The sequence below is a fragment of the Notolepis coatsorum genome, assembly GCF_963971535.1.
Source record: "Notolepis coatsorum genome assembly, chromosome: 5".
Taxonomy (NCBI): domain Eukaryota; kingdom Metazoa; phylum Chordata; class Actinopteri; order Aulopiformes; family Paralepididae; genus Notolepis; species Notolepis coatsorum.
This window is the reverse complement of record NC_140169.1, coordinates 155,470,607-155,496,283: the sequence shown is the minus strand read 5'-3', so window position 1 is coordinate 155,496,283 and position 25,677 is coordinate 155,470,607. Positions and strand designations below refer to the sequence as shown.

At 45.8% G+C, this 25,677-nt stretch overlaps 1 protein-coding gene across 1 annotated transcript in view; it reads right to left on the bottom strand.

Annotated features, from left to right (window-relative positions):
• The window catches only part of agps (alkylglycerone phosphate synthase), a 141,471-nt gene that overhangs the window by 46,444 nt on the left and 69,350 nt on the right, over positions 1 to 25,677 (bottom strand). Inside the window, exons 9-11 of the mRNA XM_084315228.1 lie at positions 22,113 to 22,238; positions 20,936 to 21,044; positions 3,362 to 3,489 (exon numbers count right to left, since the gene is read on the bottom strand). Of these exons, the coding sequence (XP_084171354.1) occupies positions 3,362 to 3,489; positions 20,936 to 21,044; positions 22,113 to 22,238 (363 nt within the window). The remainder of the gene's footprint in view (positions 1 to 3,361; positions 3,490 to 20,935; positions 21,045 to 22,112; positions 22,239 to 25,677) is intronic.

The window sequence follows — 25,677 nt, the reverse complement described above, 5'->3', positions numbered from 1 at the left end:
CCACCACTACTGTGTCATCAGCAAATTTGATGATGGTGTTGTTGTTCCGCTGTGCTACGCAGTCATGTGTGTACAGGGAGTAGAGGAGGGGGCTCAGAACACAGCCCTGGGGGGCCCCTATGTTGAGCGTGATGGATGAGGAGGTGCAGTTGCCGGCTCTTACCACCTGGGGTCTGCCCGTCAGGAAGTCCAGGACCCACTGGCACAGGTCATAGTTCAAGCCCAGGTCCCTGAGCTTGGCTATGAGTTTGGAGGGGACTATGGTATTGAATGCTGAGCTGTAGTCGATGAACAGCATTCTCACATAGTTCCCCTTCCTCTTGTCCAGATGTGATGCTGCTGTGTGCAGCACATGGGCTATGGCGTCCTCCGTGGACCTGTTGGGGCGATATGCAAATTGCAGAGGGTCCAGGTTGATGGGGAGGGAGGAACAGATGTAGCCCTTCACTAGCTTCTCAAAGCACTTCATGGCTATGGAGGTGAGGGCTACAGGGCGGTAGTCGTTGAGGCAAGCGGGCGTAGATTTTTTGGGTACAGGGATGATGGTGGACTTCTTCAGACAGGTGGGGATGACGGCCTGTTCCAAGGACAGGTTGAAGATGTCAGTGAATACCGGGGCCAGTTGGTCGGCACAGACTTTTAGGACGCGGCCGGGGATGCCGTCCGGTCCTGCTGCCTTCCTGATATCCACTTTTTTAAAGATCCGTCTCACCTCATGCTCTGTTACCCTGAACACTGAGTCTCCATCAGCAGACCCCCCCCCCCCCATTGCCGTGGTTTGTAGGCTGGTGTTGTTATTCACAGCCTCAAACCTCGCATAGAAGGAGTTGAGATCATTTGCTAAGGAGATGTCACTGTTCAGTTTGAGGGGGGTTCCTTTGTAGTCTGTCATTGTTCTGAGGCCCTGCCACATGCCTCTAGAGTCAGCCTGTTCAAACTGAAGTTCAACTTTATCCCTGTAACGCCGTTTTGCCTCTATTACTGCTCTCCTGACGTTGTATCTTGCCATCTTGTGTTCTTCCATGTTGCCTGTCACCAGCCCGGTGTTGTATGCTGATGTGCGCACTTTCAGAGCCTCACGGACGGATTTGTCTACCCAGGGCTTTTGGTTTGGGTAGATATTAATTTTGGTGGTGGGGATTATTACTTCTACCTGAGTACAGACATAGTCAATCACCGTTTCGGTGTATTCGTTAATATTGGCTGTGTTATCACGGAGTACACTCCATTCTGTGCTTCCCAGCACTGCTTGGAGTGACTCTACTGACGTCACGGTCCAACGCTTAACCTCTCGCGAGACCAGCGATTAACCTCTTAACATCCACATGTGGGCCCTCCTGAGGACGATTTGCGACGCGGCACTTTGCCAACCTCTAGCACTCTAGGGTGTGCATATATATAGAATTAAAGCCCCATTTTGTTACCCGTCGATTGCCGTTTCAGGCGACAAAATCCGTTCAGCGGTTCTCAAGTTACATGCGTGCGCCAAAGTACACATTACCACCCCCGACTCCCTGGGCTCTAGCTCCGTCAATCATTTGGCGATCTCGAAAAATTTTGGACAGGGTTGTAGCCAATGAGTTTGGGTTTCCAATGATACCCCACATGGGGATCTAATACGGTCTGTATTGATCAATTTATGATTAAAAAAAGCAGGGTCCCCTTATAAGGAGACCTTACAGCTTAACAGGTCTATCTTAGCTATCTCAGATCTTAAACTTTCTTGTTCCAGGGACACGGAACAACCCACCCGCCACACACATCTGCCGGGATCAGCATCCACGAGCTGCGAGTCCTCCGTTGGGAGAATTCCTGCGGGTACGACTACTCCAGCCTCTGGCTCCGCATTTCATAATATCTTAATTGTATGACGCGGCCTTCTGCCAGGAGAGAGGAGCCACATGTGTACCGCGGGGGCCATCAATAACCATCGCATCATCATCATCATCGGCAACAACAATAAAGCGCTCCGCCTTTTATCCCCCCCTGACTTCCATCCTCCTCATTAAACTGGAGACCCGCCAAGTCGTATATTTGGCCGCTAACGGAAGCATTTATCTGATGAGTAAAGGCCCTGTAGGAGGTACGGTACGGTCCGTAACCCCACCGGTGGTTTGATCCCACGTAAGCACTTCTCCGGTGTAGTTTAATGCCCAACGCTGCCAGGGTCGGGGGCATCAGATACCCACTAGAAGAAAAACATGCATGTTGCTTTAAAGGCACTTGGACTAAAAGCATCCGCCATATGCCCCGAGTTAAAAAGATGAAACCGGATGGAAACCAGATGGGAGCGCGCAGTCAAGCGTGCCGTTTGGACAAAAGAGCCTCGAGGCTTGGAGACGTCGATAAACGCTACACAGGGTTCACACGCAGACGTTGCTAAATGAAATTCAAGGACTTTCAAGTATTTTTTTCCGAGCACTCTTTTTCATTTTAAAAAGGATACAATTCACTTTTAAAAGCAGTTTTTTTTTAAGAAATAAAAGTATTCAATATTTATGGCTTAAAACCAATTTCCAACAATTAGTTAACACTTTTATAAATAAAATATATATTTCTTGATTCAGAACTATTATATATCATGGATGAACAACTTTCAATGCGAACGGTCGATTTGAATTTCAAGGACTTTTTAAGCACCTTGTTAAAATATGGGCCGTTCAAGGAATTCCAGGCCTCGACTTTTGTCAAAAATCAAGCACTTTAACCCTTTCACTGCCACACGACAAAGGGTTAACCCTTTCACTACCACAGTACAGAAGGTTAACCCTTTACTATCAAACTACAGACGGTTAACCGTCTGTAGTGTGATAGTAAAGGGTTAACCTTCTGTAGTGTGGTAGTGAAAGGGTTAAGCACTTCAAGGACCTTGTGCGAACCCTGTACACAAGTCTGCTTTCATAGCGCTTTGCCGTACAGACAGTGGTGTCTGGGACTCGTCTATTCGAATTCCAACCGGTTCATGCTTCCTCGTTCTGCAAATCTGATCTGGACACTGCCGTTTCTGGTGCGATCCATGGCCACTGACGTTTCTGGTCATGTGCGCCCAATCACGTGACGCGCCCATTTCCGCCTCGAACAGCCTGCAAACTACCTAACGCCTAGTTTATCACTGGTTAAGCTTAGGCGACTCTTTTGAAGTTGGTTAAGGTTAGAGTTTGTCTTAGAGCAGGGCGATAGAACCAGCCCCGATTCCAAACTCTAACCAACTTCGAAAGAGTCACCCAAGCTTAACAGGCAAAAGAACTTGCTGTCACACGATTGGCGCGACCAGAAACGTCAGTGGCCAATTAGAGCGCAAAACACGAACGCGGAAGGATGAACAGTTTGGTATTCGAATAGACTCGTTCGGGACACTCACCTGTCTGGCGACCTCCCGCAGGCAGGCCACGCCCGACTCGAAGTCGGGGAACACCACCGAGCCGTACTTCTGGTACTCGGGCACGGGCCGGATCTTCATGGTGACTTCGGTGACCACCCCCAGAGTCCCTGTGGAGAAACACAAGAGGGGGGGGGGAGGTATTATAACTCTTCGTTCAGACAGTAGTGCTGGGGGGGGCAGGACGAGAGACTTTTGATATTCTTTATGAAAACATCTAACATCTCACTAAAAACAGCCAGTAGACAAAAACCTCACGGCATCTTCATAAAACCAACACACACGCTCGCTCACCTGCACACTAGGGCTGTACCGAATGCTTCGAAGCTTCGATCATAATGTTGACATTCGAATTCTAAATAAACATTTGAATTAAAAAAAAAAAATTATTTATTATTATTTGATTATCATAAAAAGTGTTTTCTATACAGAGATATCAACATCGGTAAATATCGGCCAGAACAGCAATATTAATATCGGTTATCTGCCACAATTTTCACATCGGTGCATCACTATGTATACCGTTTACTACGTTTTTTATTTTTACTCTGGCGTTTAATTTTCTGTGAATATTGCTTGTATTATGTACCGTTTACATTTTGTACAATAGTCGTTTCTGTAAATGAGGGAAACCTCAGAGGCTTACGGTTGAAATGAAATAGTATATATTCAGATAAAAATTCTCCAAAACTATAAAACTGCCATAGGCATACAGTATATTACGAGCCCCATTGGTTAGAAGACTTTACATATATGATTAGATTAGAATGTATTATCATACAGCTCAAGTACAGTACAACAAAAAGAAGTTTGGCATCCAACCAGAGTGCAAATGTAACAGTAAAGTGTGATGGTAACATACAATGTACAGGTGATTAAACTGGGTATAAATTACATAAATTAGTACTACTGAGTAATAGTGCTAATCAGGTTTACATGTTTGTACCGAGTTGCAGTATTAACATGTACAGTGATACAGGTATAAAGACACTATACTGGCCAGCAGCTAAACTAGTAAGGGAAGGGATATGTATAGATATAGTATCTACAGATATGTGAAAAGGATTATGCAGGTATGTACAGACAGATGTGGATAGATATCAGATGTTTTTTTTTTTTTAACAAATGTTTTTTATTTTCCCTTTTTTAACATAAAACTAGACAAACAATACAGTAACAGTCTAAATCAATGATAAATCACAGGACAATGACAGAAATAACAATAATGACAGTCCAGTAATTAAATCAAAATAAATGTAGATTAAAAGACGTAAAAATAATAAATACATGTACTCTTGCTCGCTCTTTCCTTCCCCTTCCCTCAGCGGGGGCGCTCTCTCGTTGTCGGAACACAGTGTGAGAAGAGCATTTATGCAGGTGAACACCAGGAAGGCTGCAGGCCCAGATGGTATAACAGGACGCATACTTAAGTCCTGTGCAAACCAGCTTGCCCCGGTGTTCACCGCCATATTTAATCAATCCCTGGCGGAGTCAGTAGTCCCTGCCTGCTTCAAGATGTCTACCATCATCCCTGTACCGAAGAAACCCTCCCCAACATGTCCAAATGATTACAGACCGGTGGCACTCACCTCTGTGGTCATGAAATGTTTCGAGAGGCTGGTCAAGGACCACATTTGTGCCTCTCTCCCCAGTGATATGGACCCTATGCAATTTGCATACAGGACAAACAGGTCCACTGATGACGCGGTCTCCCAGGTACTGCACAGCACTCTCTCCCACCTTGACCGTCAGAAGGGGGGCTATGTGAGACTGTTGTTCATTGACTACAGCTCAGCGTTCAACACCATAGTCCCCACCAGACTGGTGGACAAGCTGATCGAGCTAGGCCTGAGCTCCGCCCTGAGCGCCTGGGTACTGGACTTTCTGAGTGAAAGACCCCAGGCGGTCAGGGTGGGGGGTCAGACCTCCAACACCATCACCCTGAGCATCGGGTCCCCCCAGGGCTGTGTTCTAAGCCCCCTGCTGTACTCACTCTACACTCACGACTGTGTGGCCAAGTTCAGCTCCAACTCCATTGTGAAGTTCGCCGACGACACGGTGGTGGTGGGGCTGATCTCGGACAACGACGAGAAGGCCTACCGGGAGGAGGTTGAGGTACTGGAACGTTGGTGCCAGGACAACAGCCTGCTCCTGAACATTGGTAAAACCAAGGAGCTGATCGTCAAGTCAAGTCAAGTCAAGAGTTTTAATTGTCACGGCATACAGGTATACAATGAAATGCGGGTGGTCTTGCCCGCAACGATGTGCAATACAGTGGTACATATAATAGAATCAAAAGAAGAAACAACATTGTGCAGTAACAGGTAGCAGGTAACATGGAGTGACATCTCGGTATCTGTACATAGTTATTTACAGCGCATGTGTGACATGCTAGTTAGCTTTGGTAGTGCAATACACTGTTCCTGTTATTCTAATTTAAAGTGTCCTTTCCTTTGGCCATAAGTGTGCGTGTGTGCGACATGAGTGTGTGCCCGCTCATGTTAAAGTGTTAAGTGGCTGCTCGTGTGTGAGCGTGCACAGTGTGCGTGTCGTGTGTGTGTTCATGTGTGCTTGTGTGTGGACAGTTCAATGTTCTGAGCACTCAATGTACATTGTTCATGGCTCTGATGGCCTGGGGGAAGAAGCTTAGCCTAAGCCGCTCTGTCCTAGTAGCTGGGATTTGCAGGCGTCTGCCTGACCTCAGCAGCTGAAACAGGCTGTTATTGGGGTGGTGAGGGTCTTTCATTATCCTGCAGGCTCTGGATTTGCACCTCTTGTTGTATAGAACCTGCAGGGGGGGTAGTGCAATACCCGTGGTACGCTCGGCTGAGCGCACCACTTTCTGTAGGGCCTTCTTGTCCTGTGCCGTGCTGTTTCCATACCAGGCAGTGATGTTTCCGGTCAGGATGCTCTCTACAGCTCCTGAGTAGAAGGACTGGAGTATCTTCCCCGATACTCTGAACTTCCTTAACTGTCTCAGGTGGTAGAGACGCTGTTTCGCCTTCTTTACTACTGTGCCTATGTGTGTTGACCATGTCAGGTCCTCTGAGATGTGGACCCCCAGGTACTTGAAGCTGCTCACCCTGTCCACGGTAGCCCCGTTTATCATCAGTGGTGTGTGTGTCTCCTGCTGTCCTCTCCTATAATCCACAATCAGTTCCTTGGTTTTGCCAATGTTCAGGAGCAGGCTGTTGTCCTGGCACCAGCGTTCCAGTACCTCAACCTCCTCCCGGTAGGCCTTCTCGTCGTTGTCCGAGATCAGCCCCACCACCACCGTGTCATCTGCGAACTTCACTATGGAGTTGGAGCTGAACTTGGCCACACAGTCGTGTGTGTAGAGTGAGTACAGCAGGGGGCTCAGAACACAGCCCTGGGGGGACCCGATGCTCAGGGTGATGGTGTTGGAGGTCTGACCCCCCACCCTGACCGCCTGGGGTCTTTCGCTCAGAAAGTCCAGTACCCAGGCGCTCAGGGCGGAGCTCAGACCTAGCTCGATCAGCTTGTCCACCAGTCTGGTGGGGACTATGGTGTTGAACGCTGAGCTGTAGTCAATGAACAACAGTCTCACATAGCCCCCCTTCTGACGGTCAAGGTGCGAGAGGGTGCTGTGCAGTACCTGGGAGACCGCGTCGTCGGTGGACCCGTTTGTCCTGTATGCAAATTGCATAGGGTCCATATCACTGGGGAGGGAGGCACAAATGTGGTCCTTGACCAGCCTCTCGAAACATTTCATGACCACAGAGGTGAGTGCCACCGGTCTGTAGTCATTTGGACATGCTGGGGAGGGTTTCTTCGGCACAGGGATGATGGTAGACCTCTTGAAGCAGGCAGGGACCACTGACTCCGCCAGTGATTGATTAAATATGGCGGTGAACACAGGGGCCAGCTGGTTGGCACAGGTCTTGAGTATACGTCCTGTTATGCCATCTGGGCCAGCAGCCTTCCTGGTGTTCACCTGCATAAATGCTCTTCTCACACTGTGTTCCGACAACGAGAGAGCGTCCCCCCCCCCTCGCGGTTGCCCCCCCCCCTCCACAACAGCCGGCGCGCCAGTGACGTCACTAGCCGGAGAGCCAGCAGCGCCACTGTCTACACCAAACCGAGCGTAGAAGGTGTTGAGCTTGTCCGCGAGGGAGGCGTCGTCGCTCCCCATTGAGGGGGCGCTGACTTTATAGTCAGTTATTGTCTTCAGTCCCTGCCATAATCCTCTTGTGTCGTTTTGTGCCATTTGTGTCTCCAGTTTGTCAGCATATGTCCTCTTAGCAAGTTTGACAGCTTTGCGTAGAGTATAGACTGAAGCCTTATACTCCTCCATGTTTCCTGACTCTCTACCCAGGTTGTAGGCGGTGGTACGAGAGTTCAGAGCTGCTCTAATAGTGCTATCCATCCACGGTTTCTGGTTTGGGAAAATCCGCACCGTTTTCCTGAGGACAATACCATCAGCTATTGTTGTTATGTAGCACACCACTATGTCTGCTAGTTCACTGACGTCACTGGCGCTTCCTATGAACATATCCCAATCCGTGTCTGCAAGCACGTCCTTGAGCGTGGCCTCTGATTCGTCGGTCCACTTCTTTGTCTCACGTGACACGACGGCGTCACGTGATCTCTGTTGATATGCCGGAAATAGCAAGATGGAGTCATGATCGCTCGAGCTTGTGGACCCCGTTAATGGCGGAGCGGCTACTGCCTTGTAACCCGCTTTGAACGGGGAATAGCAGTGGTCGAGTGTGTTCTTCCCTCTCGTGGATTATAGGAGAGGACAGCGGGAGACACACACACCACTGAGGATTAACGGGGCTACCGTGGACAGGGTGAGCAGCTTCAAGTACCTGGGGGTCCACATCTCAGAGGACCTGACATGGTCAACACACATAAACACAGTAGTAAAGAAAGCGAAGCAGCGCCTCTACCACCTGAGACAGTTAAGGAAGTTCAGAGTATCGGGGAAGATACTCCAGTCCTTCTACTCAGGAGCTGTAGAGAGCATCTTGACCGGAAACATCACTGCCTGGTATGGGAACAGCACGGCACAGGACAAGAAGGCCCTACAGAGAGTGGTGCGCTCAGCCGAGCGTACCACGGGTATTGCGCTACCTCCCCTGCAGGCTCTATACAACAAGAGGTGCAAATCCAGAGCCTGCAGGATAATGAAAGACCCCCACCACCCCAATAACAGCCTGTTCCAGCTGCTGAGGTCAGGCAGACGCCTGCGAATTCTAGAGACTAAGACGGAGAGGCTTAGGCTAAGCTTCTTCCCCCAGGCCATCAGAGCCTTGAACAATGAACATTGAGAGACACAGAAACTGAACTATCCACACACAAGTACATACACGACACGCACGCTGAGCACGCTCACACACTAGCAGCCACTTTAACACTCATGACGCACACACGCACACTTATGGCCAGAGGAAAGGCCACTTAAAGTAGTATAACATCAGGAACAGTGTATTGCACTACTAAAGCTAACTAGCATGTCCTATATGCTCTGTAAATACTAATGTACAGATACCGAGATGGCACACCATGTACCTGTTTATTGCACTGTTTTATTGGATTCTATTAATATGTTGTACCACTGTATTTTTATTGGATTCTATTATATGTTGTACCACTGTATTGCACATCGTAGCGGGCAAGACCAGCCGCATTTCATTGTATACCTGTATGCCGTGACAATTAAAACTCTTGAATCTTGAATCTTGAATCTTGAAAGATTAATCTGTTGATGATCCGGGTTACGTGATGATAGCCGTACGTTTGCCCAGACTTCATCCCAATCAAAATCTACTTCCAAGTTTGGGATATTGAGATATCGGATGTTTACGTGGCGACCGTAAATGCAGGTCTACTGGCTAGGGATGGGTACCGAATCCGGTACTTTTAAGGGTACTGACCGAATTACGTCGATACTACCGAGTACTGATTCACGTGAGATCCGCCGGTGCCACATTTCGGTACCATAAAAAAAAGTTTATTAAAAAAGATTTAAGTCCGATGACATCAAAGTGTGCCACACGTTCACAATAGACGCTTACTTACCTAGGATTTTACTCGAACAAACAACAAAGCAGTTGGGGCAATGGCAAGCCGAAAATGTGGTTACACTTTACAAAGCTAGATGCAGACAACGCTTGCTGCAATATTATATATATATATTAACAAATTGTGCAAAATAAATTATAATAAATCATTTGAAGTTTGGACAAATTAAATTTTTTTAAGAGACTAAAGTACCGAAAAAGGCTAGCGTTGGGTACCGGTATCAATTCACAGGTACTGGTTCAAATGTGAACGGTACCCAACCCTACTACTGGCATGGTATTGCTTGCCACTGGTAAAAAACTGGACAGCTAATGGCACAAACTATGCAATAAACATGCCAATGTTAATACCCTCACAGACGCGTGCCAGAGGGCGGACAAACTGCCACTATAGAGCCGCAAACACTGCAGCGGTGGCCGGGATTCTAATGACACTTTTATCTTAACGAGATCACAGTAAACAGTGATAAGCTGTGTCATAAAACGCTTTCATAATCCTGCCACGAGCTCATTATCCTGGAGGAGGGAGAAATCTAAAACGCGAGCTCCGTTTAACATGCAACACATCTGTAATTACTACTTCCATAAAAAAAATAACTCCCCAACAGCTTTCTGGAGGTTCATGAATCACAGCTAATGAGTTAGCATCAAGAGATAGTGGGAACGGACCGGGTCATGGTGTAGTGCAGTGTTCGACAATAGGCGGCCCGAAAATTGGCCCGCCACCAGCAATAATATCTGGCCAGTTATAAAAAAAAAAATTAAGATTTTCTTTTCATCATACCAACTAGGCTAGGCTATATGTTTGTCCAAACATAGAAACTACCACCACCTAAAGAATGCTTATCATTATACTTTGTTTTATCCATGTTGAGTGTGACTAACAGGTAGGCAGCTAGGTGCAATGTAGCGCTTTCAGTAAAAAAAATAATAATAATTGCATGTGTAATTAAAAATATATATTATACTATACTAAAATACTAGGTCTTGTGGCATGTTTTAGTTAAAACATCCCCCATTTCATGTCAATTCAGTTGAATTGCAACACCTCCATCACATCCAGAGACCAGCGACTATAAAACGAGAAGGATCACTCTGGGAGCTTTGAATGGGGAAATCTGTAACACTAAAGATGGCGGCAACGACAAAGAATTGCTGCAAAATAAACATAAATTTGTTTAAATAATAATGTACATTTTTCTTTTAATACTAATAAAAATATCGATATTTATCTTATTCGATACCAAGTAAGTAAGTAAGTAAGTATTTATAAAGCACCTTTCATACATGTTGTTGTGAAGGATCAGATTAAACCGAATATATATATTTATTTATGGATATATATTGAATAGTATTTGTATATCGTTTGATATCCCTTGTATATTCCTTGTACATATACACGGAATATCCCTTTAGTTTACTATAGCCCATAATAGTTCATTCTCTTATTGGACAAGGACCTGGCGCCAGGGACAAGCCCCTTGGAGCCAAGTTCAATGGTACCGACGAGACATGTCCTTACTAGCCCCGGCTCTGCGCAGGAATACGGCTACCGAAAGGAGAGTGGCACTATTTGTTCACCGTGCATATAAATATGGCGCAAGAAATGTAGAAGTCCTCTTATCCCTTAGTCCTTTACCCTTCTACCCAACTAAGTAACAGAACGTGAAGCCTCACCCCACGATACCGCGTGAGGTGTAGTATGGCCTGTTTGGCCTTAGAATAGCATTGAGACCTCGTGCGAATTAATAGCTGAATTGTCAGAGTTTGGCACCGTATTTCTATTAAGTAATAATAGTCTATTATGTATGGTGCATCGTGCGGTTAGAGTTCTAAAGTGAGCAGCATCCCCGTCGCTTCCTCGTGTTATCTAGAGTCTTAACCAGGTTGGGCAGACCACACGTGGTGCTTTCATCCGAGGAGTTCTAGGCGAGGACCGAGTGGACCTGTACATTGGATTACCTACCCGACGACTGCTGAGCCCTATGCGGCATGGAATATATATTTGCTTTGGTACTTTGATTTGTGGAGCGGATAATCGCCAACACCGGTGAGTGTTGGATTTACCCCGAGAGGAGTCAAGGTGAGACGGCGCTCAGACCAGACTGAGGTCGCCTCGCTTCTTCTTCACTGTGGAGCTACAGCTACAGCTACAGCCTACAAGAGAGCCAAGGTGTATTCATCTGTGGATCAAGATTCTACTGCACTGTCTTCTGTACGTGAAGTCTCCCTAGACATCGTTGACCAGACGGGATACTGCCGACGGCTCTCCTACCCCCCCCTACCGGCTTACAACCGGGAGGACGCCTACAGTATATCCAGCTATAATCATTAAGTGTGCCATCGTTATAATTCCCTAAGAGCCAGGTTGTATACTTGCTTCCTGCGTAACCAGAGATTGGACATTCAGTGTTGATTTGCCTACGAGTACTCATTTGCCTTACAAGTGCATTCAAATCATAAATGTAATAGTAAATGTTATATGTACCTTTTGCTATATATTAAATATTTGATTATTACCTTTGTGTGGACCCGATTTCATTGTGGGAAAGTGTTCATCATATTTAGATATCGTGTACTGTATGGCCAGTAGTTAAAGTACATAAAGCGGTAGTGGTTTAATGATACCATACTTATCAATACAGTCAGGGAATTGTACCCCTCAGTTACACATGTCATGTAGCTCAAAGTGCTGTACACAAATATAGGCATATATAACGATAAAAGCAATAAAGTCACAGTGATCAGTTAAGATCAATGTTTAAAAAAAAAAAATAATAATAATAGTAACGTAAAAATGAAAATAACGTAAAAACAGTCATTTGCTTACCAGTTTGGGAGAACAGGTCCGCACAAACATGTCCGCTCAGTAGCAACCGGAAGTGCACTAAACCAATGCACTTGTATGGTAGGTAGCAATGTTTAGCTCTTATAACGCTAGTGTAGTTACGTTTTTATCAGTGGTCATAGTTGGGTCCATAGTGCTTTACCAAGTCCCATGGATCCATCAGTGGCCGTGTATTGTGTGCGTATGTACCCGTTCCCTCATGTGGTCAGTGGCCAGAGTTTGGGTCCATAGTGCTTTACCAAGTCCCATGGACCCATCAGTGGCCGCGTCTTGTGTGCGTATGTACCCGTTCCCTCATCTAAAGAGTTGGGTCCACAAGACTTTTCCAAGCCTTACGGATCCATCAGTGGTCGTGTATTGTGTGCGTATGTACCCGTTCCTTCATCTAAAAAGTTGGGTCCACAAGGCTTATCCTAGCCTCATGGATCCATCAGGTTTTTCCAAGCCATAACTATTTGTAAGCTAGACTGTATAGGTACGTTTTTAATTTTCCTTTAAAAATGTGTATAGAGCTGGCGTTTCTGATGTGTGTTGGTAGTGTGTTCCATAGTTTTGGGGCATAGTTGGCAAATGCCATACTTCCTATCCTTTTTTGGTTTCTGGGCGTGTCTAGTAAACCTGTAGTGGATGACCGTAGCGTTCTTGAGGGCAGATAACTAACTAGGGAATTTGCTATGTATTTTGGGCCTTGCTCATTAAGAGCTTTATATGTTAGGAAAAGGACCTTAAAATCAATTCTATGAGTTATTGGAAGCCAGTACTGATCAGAACCATTACTTTGACCGAACACAGGACTCGGACCAACAAAATAACAAGAGATATATATAACCAAATGCTTCTGTGTGGCAATAAATTGTTCCACATGGCTTCCTCTTGGTGTTGGGTTTTAGCATCGGGGGGGGGGTCTCTTCATGCCAGACTGCTGATACACAAGTACATTTAGCCTGCTGTCACGGCCCTGTATCCAGCACCACTATAGTCTCAGTGCCTCCCTACCGGTGATGGCATGCAGCCTTCTCCTCTCTTCACATAGGGAGGGAGAGAGAGAGACAGGGAGACAGAGACAGGGAGACAGAGAGAGAGACAGGGAGTCTCATTGCCTCCCTACCGGTGATGGCATGCAACCTCCTCCTCTCTTCACATTGGATGTGTGCACGCGCATAATATTAAGAGATGTGCCAGTTGGGGAGCATCATGTGGTGGATGGGTGGATGGGAGGCGAGCCTGGCAGGGCTGGTGATGAGGCCTCCAACAGGCCCTACAAGCTGCTCTCTAGTGGCCCACCGCACGGGACCACATCACAGCCTCCACAGGGGAAACCACAACAACATGCCAGGCCTCTGCTCTTGGCAACACCCCCCCCCCCCCCCCCCCCGACGCTAGAGGGGAGGAGCCAAAGAGGAGGAGAGGGAGAAAAGGGGAGGGGGAGAGAGAGAGGAGCAACAGAGAACGGGAGGGGGAAGAGGGCGAGAGAGAGAGAGCAGCAACAGAGAACGAGAGGGGGGAGAGAGAGAGAAGCAACAGAGAATGAGGGGAAGAGAGAGAGGTAGAGAATGAGAGGGGGATGAGGTAGAGAGAGAGCAGCAACAGAGAACGAGAGGGGGAAGAGGTAGAGAGAAAAAATTGGAAGAGTGGACCAAGAGCAGGAGATTAGTGTGCATGAGTGAGGAACTGTGTGTAGAAGAGAGAGTGTGCGTGCGAAATAGGGAGGAAGGGAGAGAAAGATTAAGTGAGTCACTTCATGTGTGATTCACCGAGTGAAGGAACGAGAGAGACGGAAGGGAAGGGGCGCAATAAAGACATGAGGGAGAGAGGGAGGAGGGTCATGGAGAAGAGTATGAGAGAGAGAGGTTAGCGTAAGGCCTGGGGATTCCTATATTATTTTTCCCAGGGAGCACATGTACTCTTAAATGGAAAAAATGTAGGAGCAGCACAGTGAAACATTTTCAAGTAACAGAGTTTATTAATAAACTATTTATTACATGCATATTATACTGTGCGTGCGTATGCATACTAAAAAGAGACACATCTGTGCAATAGCACATACCACCGAAATCACACATTGGCCCATGCCTACTAGAGGCAAAGGATATGGGTTGTCAAGCCGCTTTTGTATGTTGTAGTGTCGTCACGATGCCAACATTTTGACTTTGATACAGATGGAATATATTATTAGATGACACTATTGAAATGTAAATAATCAAATTAAATTATTCTGTTACAGCTGCTGAGCTATATACTATAGCTCAGACAGTAGCTATTAGCTACTGTCCATCAATATCTTCATTTTAAATGAAATGGGTTCAATATCTTCATTTTAAATGAAATGGGTTCAAGAGAGACTCTCAGCCCTCCCTTCCCTCACTATTGGATGCCTCAGAGCGTTCCCAGGGATAGCTTTAGGGCTGGGCGATATGACAATATTAAATAAATATCGGGTACAGTTCATTAACGATACTTTTTAAACGTATCGTGGATATCGTGATGTTTCTCACAATCCCTCATGTGAGTTTCTAAGCCGGCACGGCTGAGATGAGACGCGTTACTTGGCGCAGCGCTCTCTCGTCTCTCCCTCACGGAAACAAATGCACAGCCACACACTCGCCCCAACTTACGCGCACATACACGCACGCACGCACCCACCCACCCACCCATAGATGGAGGCGGCGCCACAGGTTTGTTGGAGGAAACAGGGAATGGGGATACGAGAGCGTGAGAGAAGTGGAGAGAGTTTAGCTAGTTTAAACGTTAGCCCTACGTGTTTTATTCAGAAACGGCAATGGAATATGGAGGCACCGAGGCGGACAAACTGGTAGTAGCCTCGCGTTCTACCCGTTAGCATTGCGGCTAGCGCAAATGAGCTAATAAGGCACTGGATTCATAGCTTGATAGCTAGCATCGTCGCGTTGAAGATGACGTCACGGCGCCCCAGCTACACTGACGGGGGGGGGGGGGGGGGGGGGTACTACCGAGCCGAGTAGGTACCATGCAGCCCGTGGAAAAGTGGCATAAGAGAATACTTCATAATGTTTCATGAGATTAAAAAGTTTATATATATATATGATGATGCACACAAGATGTTTGGCTAAAGTGGATAGAAAACACAGTACTGTGCAAAAGTATTTTTTTATATAAATTGTCTTAGATGTTAATACATTTTTTTTTATAGCTTACAGTAGTTTGCGTTAGCAGCTACCATTAGTTAAGGTTTTTAGCGCGACATGGGTGCACACAGGAATGGCGAGGATGCAAAGCATGTTAGACCATTGGACCCGTTGCTCGGGGAGTCTTCGTTGCACATAGGAACAGCGTGAGTCGTTACAGAGCTGTAGAACGCAGGGCTGAATAGAAACAGCGTGAGTCGTTACAGAGCTGTAGAACGCAGGGCTGAATAGAAACAGCGTGAGTCGTTACAGAGCTGTAGAACGCAGGGCTGAATAGAAACAGCGTGAGTCGTTACAGAGCTGTAGAACGCAGGGCTGAATAGAAACAGCGTGAGTCGTTACAGAGCTGTAGAACGCAGGGCTGAATAGAAACAGCGTGAGTCGTTACAGAGCTGTAGAACGCAGGGCTGAATAGAAACAGCGTGAGTCGTTACAGAGCTGTAGAACGCAGGGCTGAATAGAAACAGCGTGAGTCGTTACAGAGCTGTAGAACGCAGGGCTGAATAGAAACAGCATGAGTCGTTACAGAGCTGTAGAACGCAGGGCTGAATAGAAACAGCGTGAGTCGTTACAGAGCTGTAGAACGCAGGGCTGAATAGCTAGACGTCATCGCTTCTAAGATCGAAGGTCCGTGCTGCTCTGAAATGACAATTGTGCGTCGACACGCCCACCGCGCAAAACTATTACTCGCACACTGTGCTCCAGTTAGGACAGCCGAAACCCATCCAATCTTTCGGCGTCGACTAAAGACGCACTTCTTCAACCATTATCTGAAATTAAAAAAGAAATTCATATTAAACACTCTAACCCTAACCTACCTTACTGTCATCATGCACTTGTCCTAATATACTAACCTACACTGTAGCACTAAACACTTTGATGAACATTGTTACTCCCAGGCCATCAGAGTCTTGAACACTGAACTCTCCACACACACAAGCACACATGAGCACACACACAACACACTGTATACGCTCACACACAGTCACTTTAGCACGAACACACACTGCACACGCTCACACTAAACGGTCACTTTACAAATGAATAGGTCACTTTACTTTATATAAAAAAAAAATTAAATAATAAAATTAAACAGGAGTGGTTATTTTATAGAAAGAGATGGATATAGCAAGATAGGCTAAGGATATATAGTATAACTGTATATAGTATAGTATTGTATAGTAGTGTACATAAGACCCAGTGCCTCATCCGTAGCTTAACACTGTATTGCACTATAGCAGCACCTTAGCATGTCTTTTACCATGCATTTTAAACTTTACTTTATGTACATTATACACGTTATGTCTTATTCTTCTTATTACTTGTATTATTGCACAATCGCTGCGGGCATGACCACCCGCATTTCACTGTATGCCCTGTATGCCGTGACAAATAAAACTCTTGACTTGACTACTCAGCTGATAAGAGTTGTAGCCTTCCTGATGACTTGTCGTACAGAACTTGTAAGTCGCTTTGGATAAAAGCGTTCAGCTAAATGACTAATGGAAATGATATTTCCAGTTCGCACAAATCTATTTTTAGGGGCAAATGAGTGAAATGATCAACACTGTAGAGCCCTGATCCCACTTCATGTGTGATTCTCTGAGGAGCGAGAGCGAGAGAAAGCGAGAGAGCAAGAGCGAGAGAGAGCGAGAGCAAGAGAGCAAGAGAGAGCAAGAGATCGAGAGAGAGCAAGAGAGCGAGAGAGAGCAAGCGAGTTTCCACGGTAAATTATTTTTTATTGATCTTTTCCCCCCTCCATTTTCCTCCGATTTTCTCCCATCCCAATGTTAGTCGTTATGCCAATTCCCAATCCCCTTCCTGGTCGCTGCGCACTTACCCCCCACAGTCAGATCATCTGGGAGAGTGGAGGCTATCACGTGCTTCCTCGGACACACGTCCAGCCAATCAACCGCTTCTTTTCACCTGGCAGCGCGGATATTCTCCGAGAGGGCGTAGCGTGTGGAAGGATCACACTATCCCACTCAGGTCCCATCCGCGCTTAGCAGGCGCCCCGACCGAACTGTAGGAGTCGCTGTTTACAACGACCCGGACCCACCCCGCCAGCTTCTCCCACCCTCTAATACTGCCAATTGTATTAGTGTGAACGGCCAGCCAAGCTGGTGACAACCCCGGAGCTGTGAGCTGGATTCGAACAGGCGAATCCAGGCGAATCCAGCTCACAGCTCCGGGGTTGGTGACGAATGCAATCTCCGCTACGCCACCTAACCGCCCTTTCCATGGTAAATTCTAATGAAATGGACGCTTTAGCATTTAGCATGCAGAGTGTCTGTTGCTGCGGCCGCCGTCGAGGTGATGGTTTCAATGAGCTCTCTGTGCCACAGCAGGGGGCCACTCTTCTCTCCCCCCCCCTCTCAGGAGCACACACTGGTCCCACCAGGCCACCCAGGACCACATGAAACAAACACCTGCACACATTTCCACTTTAATCCAATACAGCGAGTTAGGAAAGCTATTCACACAGATGTGGCTCGCTTCGGTACAAATGGAGATATCCGCGGTGCCCCCTTGCCCCGCCCCCCCCCCCCCCCCCCCGCCCGGCCAGTGAGCTGATTGCTTGGCTTTGCAGGGGCCAATATAGCATTTGAATCCACAGCTGTTTAACACGGCGATGCCAAGAGTCTGTGCACCTCCTCATCATTACGGAGGGGGGAGGCCTGGCATATGGCTGAACGCTCTGCGGGCAGTGGGCGTGCACAAGGACAGGGCACAGGAGGGGTGGGGTGGGGGGGGTTGACACACGCTGGCTCCCATCTAATGACCCACTGGTTGGTTGGTAGGGCTGGTCGACTTTCCTCACAAACACTGGTTAATGTTAACCTTCCCACCAGTCAGGACATCAGCTGAAAAGCGAACAATGTGCCGTCGTCGACTAAAAACACTTCATAATCGACCTTCGTACCCGTCTTTTACTATTAATGCACTTTGCTACTAAGGAATCTACCTTGCCCAGGTCGATTACTACCTACTATACTAATGCGTCTATACTACTACACTAATATGACTACTACACTAATATGTCTATACTACTACCTACTATGCTAATATGTCTATACTACTACGCTACTACCTACTATGCTACTATGTCTATATTACTACCTACCTACTATGCTACTATGTCTATATTACTACCTACCTACTATGCTAATATGTCTATACTACTACCTACTATGTCTATACTACTATCTACTATGCTAATGTCTATATTACTACCTACCTACTATGCTAATATGTCTATACTACTATGCTAATGTCTATATTACTACCTACCTACTATGCTAATATGTCTATACTACTACCTACTATGCTAATATGTCTATACTACTACCTACTATGTTAATATGTCTATACTACTACACTAATATGACTACTACACTAATATGTCTATACTACTACCTACTATGCTAATATGTCTATACTACTACCTACTATGCTACTATGTCTATATTACTACCTACCTACTACGCTAATATGTCTATATTACTACCTACTACACTAATATGTCAATACTACTACCTACTATGTCTATACTACTATGCTAATGTCTATATTACTACATACCTACTATGCCAATATGTCTATACTACTATGCTAATGTCTATATTACTACCTACCTACTATGCTAATATGTCTATACTACTACCTACTATGCTAATATGTCTATACTACTACCTACTATGTTAATATGTCTATACTACTACACTAATATGACTACTACACTAATATGTCTATACTACTACCTACTATGCTAATATGTCTATACTACTACGCTACTACCTACTATGCTACTATGTCTATATTACTACCTACTACGCTAATATGTCTATATTACTACACTAATATGTCTATATTACTACACTAATATGTCTATAATACTATCTACTATGCTAATGTCTATATTACTACCTACCTACTATGCTAATATGTCTATACTACTATGCTAATGTCTATATTACTACCTACTATGCTAATATGTCTATACTACTACCTACTATGCTAATATGTCTATACTACTACCTACTATGTTAATATGTCTATACTACTACCTACTATGCTAATGTGTCTATACTACTACCTACTATGCTAATGTGTCTATACTACTACCTACTATGCTAATATGTCTATACTACTACCTACTATGCTAATATGTCTATACTACTACACTAATATGTCTATACTACTACGCTAATATGTCTATACTACCACCTGCTATGCTAGTATGTCTATACTACTATGCTAATATGCTAATATGTCTATACTACCACCTGCTATGCTAGTATGTCTATACTACTATGCTAATATGCTAATATGTTTATACTACTACCTAATATGCTAATATGTCTATACTACCACCTGCTATGCTAGTATGTCTATACTACTACCTAATATGATAATATGTCTATACTACCACCTGCTATGCTAGTATGTCTATACTACTACCCAATATGCTACTATGTCTATACTACTACCTACTATGCTAGTATGTCTATACTACTACCTACTATGCTAATATGTCTATACTACCACCTGCTATGCTAGTATGTCTATACTACCACCTGCTATGCTAGTATGTCTATACTACCACCTGCTATGCTAGTATGTCTATACTACCACCTGCTATGCTAGTATGTCTATACTAATATGCACGCAAGACCATAGCACTCAAGTTCAAAACATTTTGACTAACAATGTTACTGACCCTTAGCTGCCAGAGTTGTACCAGAGTGGAGTCACTAGACTCTTCTTTTCACCCGACAGCGAGGAGTTTCACTGGGAGAACGTAACGTGTGCGGAGGTTCACGCCATCTCCCCGAGATCCCCTCCCTGCTGAACAGGCGCCCCCCAACCGACCAGTAGGAGTAGTTATTGTAACGACCAGGACTTATACCCCACCGGCTTCCCACCCGCGAACAGAGAACTGTGTTCGTACTGGGACGACTGACCGAGCCAGAGGTACCGCTGACTAGGGGTGGGAATCGCCAGAGGCCTCACGATACTATCGCGTTCCTCGCGTCACCATAGTATCGCGATACTAAACTGCAAAGTAAACTTTGTCATCTCACTTCAATAATTTTTATTGCAGAACATGGTATTTTCTCAAGCAGACAGATGTCAACACTAATTAATCTGTGTTGCATGTACCTGACAAACTGAACTGTTGTATTACAGTCATATTCCAACTTAACTGAATGCACACGTGTGTGTGTGTGGACTACTGTACTATTACAGGTATTGAAATTAACAATGCAACTTCCTTATACAAAAAAATTATATATATATTTTTTATGAATAATTAAATATAGATACTTGGCGTCCCTGTATCGATACAGTATAGCCACGCAAAGTATCGCGATACTACTACGTATCGATTTCCCCCCCACCCCTACCACTGACTGTCTCTGCTGTGGTAGGAGAGCCGCACCTACTGTACACACATACAGCACTTTTGATGCCAAAGTCCCAAGAGAAGACCAACCTTCTGATCCCATGATGAAGTGATGGATGTCGGGTCCAGTGGACGTGCGGGGCCCCTGGCAGCTCTTCTCGATTACTCCTCTAGGGGTCACCATCTTTATGTGAACCACCTGACAGAAGACATTAGACACACAGAGACACTTTTAGCAAAGAGGGTTCACGTAAAGGAGGAAGAGGGCAATGAAATGAGCGATAGAGAAAATGTCCTCAGTGAGACATCAACACCTCATCATATGTAGTGCACTTGCCTATGGAATAGCAACCTTGCCTATGGAATAGCGACCAACTGCTTAAAGCTCAGGAATGTCAATTTCAATATTTTAAATATAAATGAAGTTTTTTTTTTATCCAAAGCACACAGACGGCGGAGGCGACCATGCAAGGTGCCAAGCTGCTCATCGGGAGCAGTTCGGGGTTAAGAGTCTTGCTCAAGGACACTCAGACATGCTGCCCGGGAATCAAACTGGGAACCTTCCAATCACCAGACGACCGCTCTACCTCCTGAGCTACTGTCGCCACCCCGAAAATATTATATAATATTTTGCATATTAGCCAAATCACTAGCCTAGCTTACCCTGGATGGTTATATTATACATTACAATAAATCTGAATATATTATGAGTAAGAGTAAACACAGGTACTGTGTAACTGGTATGATGTATGTCATACGTTGGTTTTGCACTGCTATTATCCACTCGCTCTGAACACGCACACAGGCAGAAAAGGAGAGGAGAGGAGGAGAGAAGACGAGAAGGAGAGGAGAAGAGAAGAAGAGGGAGGAGACGAGAGGGGAGGGGAGAAGAGAAGAATATAGGGAGAGGAGAAGGAGAGGAGACGAGAGGGAGAGGGGAAGAGAAGAGAGAGAAGAGAAGAGGAGAGAAGACAAGAGAATAAGAAAGGGAGGGAGAGGGGAAGAGAAGAGGGGAAGAGAAGAAAGGAGAGGAGACAAGAGGAGAAGAAAGGGAGTGAGAGGGGAAGGGAAGAGAGGAGAGGGGGGAAGAGAGGCGAGGAGAGGAGAAGAGAAGAGGAGAAGAGAGGGAGAGAAGGAGGGGACGAGAAGAGAGGGAGAGAAGGAGAGGATAAGAGAGGGAGAGCAGGAGGAGAGGAGAAGAGAGGGAGGGAGGGAGACGAGACGAGACGAGACGAAGAGAAGGAGAGCAGGAGAGCAGACGACCCACCAGGTCCTCGATGTTGCCGTAGATGTTCTTCTTCATGCCAGACGCCCTGGTGGCCACCCAGCCGCCCAGAGAGCTGAACTCCATGGAGTCCGGCTCGTGTCCCGTGCAGTAGCCGCTCTCATTGAGCTGAGGAGGGGGAGGAGAGAAAAGAGACTGGTGACCCTCTGTTCACATTAATGTTCACACATTCAATGCACTCTGTTCATGTCTGTTTTGTTCTTAGTCGTCTATTCTGGTGTTCACATGTATTATTTCTTGCATTTTCTACTGATGTTTTAAAAATGCTGTGAAGCACTGTGCACTCGTGCCAAGAAGGGCGCTATACAAATCAAGTTTTACTTACTTTAACGTTCGATACTCTTCCAATCTTTGGACAATCTATAGCATTGATTGTTAACCATTGATTGTTAACCATTGTATGTCATTGTATGTTTTTTGTCTGATTTTCCTGTTTTTAATCTCATTTTTACTTGATGTTATCGTGGCGATTACTTGTTTTTAGCGTTATTCCATCTCTTTTAGTAGTTTACTCAACGACACTGTAAACGAGGGAAACCCAGAGTGTCCCTCAAGTTTAAATAAAGTTTACCTACCTCAATGTGATATATCTGGAGATATCCACTGCACGAGTTTTAGGGGTTAACGAAGCGAATATTGCTATCTGGTCGGCAGCAGTTGCAAAACTTAAAGAGCGCATATAACGTTCAATTGCTAGATAATCTATTATATATTATGTATTTAACTCACGTTGAGGTCGTCCTGGGGTGAGTGTGGGGGGGGATGGGGGGAGAAGAGCGAGCGAGTGCCATTGTCCACTTGTTTTTTCTTTTTGTTTTCTCTTGTAATTTTAATTATGTATATATTCTGGGCCCCCTTTAGCTGTGGGTCTGGTGGTTGTGGGCTCGGACTGGGGGGGGGGGGGCGTGGTTCGGGGTCTCTGCGGGTCGAGGCATTAAAGAGGCGTGATGCTTTGGCTCGGAGGGGCGCCGGACTCCGGGTCCTCCGGGGTTCGCGGCTGCCGGGCCTGTAGATGGAGGGGGCTCAGGAAGCCCATTATGTTTGTGTTTTGGGCCCCTTTGATTGTGTCGGAGTGTCACGGGCTAGGGGTGGGGGGGGCCCTTGGTTTCCGGCCCTCGGCGGGTCGGGGTGTTAAAGAGGCATGATGCTCTGACTCGCCGGGGTGCCGGACTCGGGGCTCTCGAGGGTGGGGGATCGTGGCTGTGATGGGTGGTGAGGGAGGGGACTTATGTTGCGAGTTGTGTTTCATGTTTGAAAATAAAATAAATTTGATCACAAAAAAAAAAAGTTTAAATAAAAGGTTGAATTAATTAATGTTTTTATTAATATCAGATTCCAGCATCCTGAACTGACCCACATGCACAAATTAACAATAAAAGACTGAACGTAAAAAACTGTGTCGAATGTCAATCTAGAGTGACGTACAAGTCGTGTGAAAGTTGCGCGACTTGTTCAGACCGAGGTAGTGTTGAAAAGAATCAGACCTGTATCTGATTAGGATCACGGATACAGTCACCTTCTTAAAATAATGGCTTAAGTTATTAAAGGCTTACTAGGGGTATAAATATTTGACCCTACAACAATTAGATTACGATTCTTCAGGCAACGATTCAATGACCACGAGTCGATTCGCCTGGTAAACGAGTCAGGTGACCCCCTGCTCCACCCCCCCCTATGGTGAGCTGCTAGGGCTGGACTTTTGGACTTGAACTTTGTGCCGCACTGTATACATGTCCCCAACCACTGCACTTTATAGTCTCATCGTTGTCTCACTGTTCTGTCCCGTTTTGCACTTTATATTTATTATTATGTTATTCTTATTTGTGGAAAAAAAATAATCATGCACTGTACAGTCGAATCATGTTCCATTTGTATATACAATATGGTGAATAAAGTAATCTGATTTGATAAATATTTGATCAGTTATTTCCCCCCAACATTTTTAATACACAAATGTGGCTGGGGGTCACTCAGCATGAATGGACTATAGGTCAAACAAATATATATCAACCTACAATGTTTTTTTGAAAAATGTGTAAAAGTTAAAAAATTATTTTATTTGATTCTAACATTTTCAAACCGATGCAGTTGAATCGTCACCTTAGGATCGATGCATTGTTCCGCCCCTACGGCTCACCCAAGTCATCTCTTCGTGATGGTGCTGCCACCTCTGGTAAAATCACCTTCATCCTTAAAATCACCCATGCTGTTCCTACCCAGTTGTGAAATGATTAATAAATATAATATAATTCTATATTCGTTTCAGTTTATTCCATTTTTCTCTGACATAAGCCATTATTTGAAAGAAGGTTGACTATATGAAAGTGGCCCAAATCAGAATTTAAAGGATCGGAGTCGATTTGTGCCGTTCACACAGTCATGCAAAAAGAAAACATCAGAGCAAAACGATTAAAAAAAAAATTCCGATTTTACGACTTTTGCCCGCAGTGTGAACGGCGGTCGGCAGACAAAGCCACAAGAGTTTTTATAACAGCAGACAGAACGAGGCGGCGAAAGAGGGGGGGGGGGGGGGGGGGGGGGGGATACCCAAAATTCCAGCTCTGATGTGGAGTCAGACTGTACACTCATTATGCGGTAACGCTCCAACTGTGCTTTTATAGCGTCATAGATTTTTACTACGGCCTAAAATAAGCCCAAGTGGAAAGAGCGAGAGGAGAATAAAAAGGTATAAAATAAATAGAATAAAAACAGGGTTTGGGTTCCTCTGCCGAGCCAGCAGTCAATCCTGTGGTCCGGATGTGTCCACGAGACGCAGGTGACGTCAGGCCTCTTTTTTAAGTTTAGTTTTAATCTTTTTCTTAACTACCACCCAAACCCCTGACAACACTGTCCAAATAAAAACAGATTCAGCCTCACCTACAGTGTGAATTATTATGCCTGGGACTGCATTTATCCAAAGTGCTTCACACACTGACGGCGGAGGCGACCATGCAAGGTGCCGACCTGCTCATCGGGAGCAATTGGGGTTTAAGTGCCTTGCTCAAGGACATACTTCGACACGCTGCCGGGAAGAGGCGGAATCGATTACCAGACGATTTATACCTCCTGAGCCACTGTCTCGCCTAGTCTCCATTAGTCATGTTCAGCCTGGCTGGGGGCTAGTAGTAGCCATGGCCAAGTTTGGTACGGTTGGGTTTGCGTCACAATCGTTGTTTCTTGTAAACTCCAGTTGCTAGGCAACAAGCTAAACCATGTTGATACAACAGTCCCAGCCGGGTCAGGCCAGGTTGTGAAAGGTGGCCGTCTCAGCCAGGGTCCAGCCAGGTCTCCACAATGGAGACGCTCACTGTGTGCCAGACAGGTCACAGCACGGCTAAACCCTGGCTAGTGGAGACAAGGCCACAGCACGGCTAAACCCTGGCTAGTGGAGACAAGGCCACAGCACGGCTAAACCCTGGCTAGTGGAGACAAGGCCACAGCACGGCTAAACCCTGGCTAGTGGAGACGAGGCCACAGCACGGCTAAACCCTGGCTAGTGGAGACAAGGCCACAGCACGGCTAAACCCTGGCTAGTGGAGACGAGGCC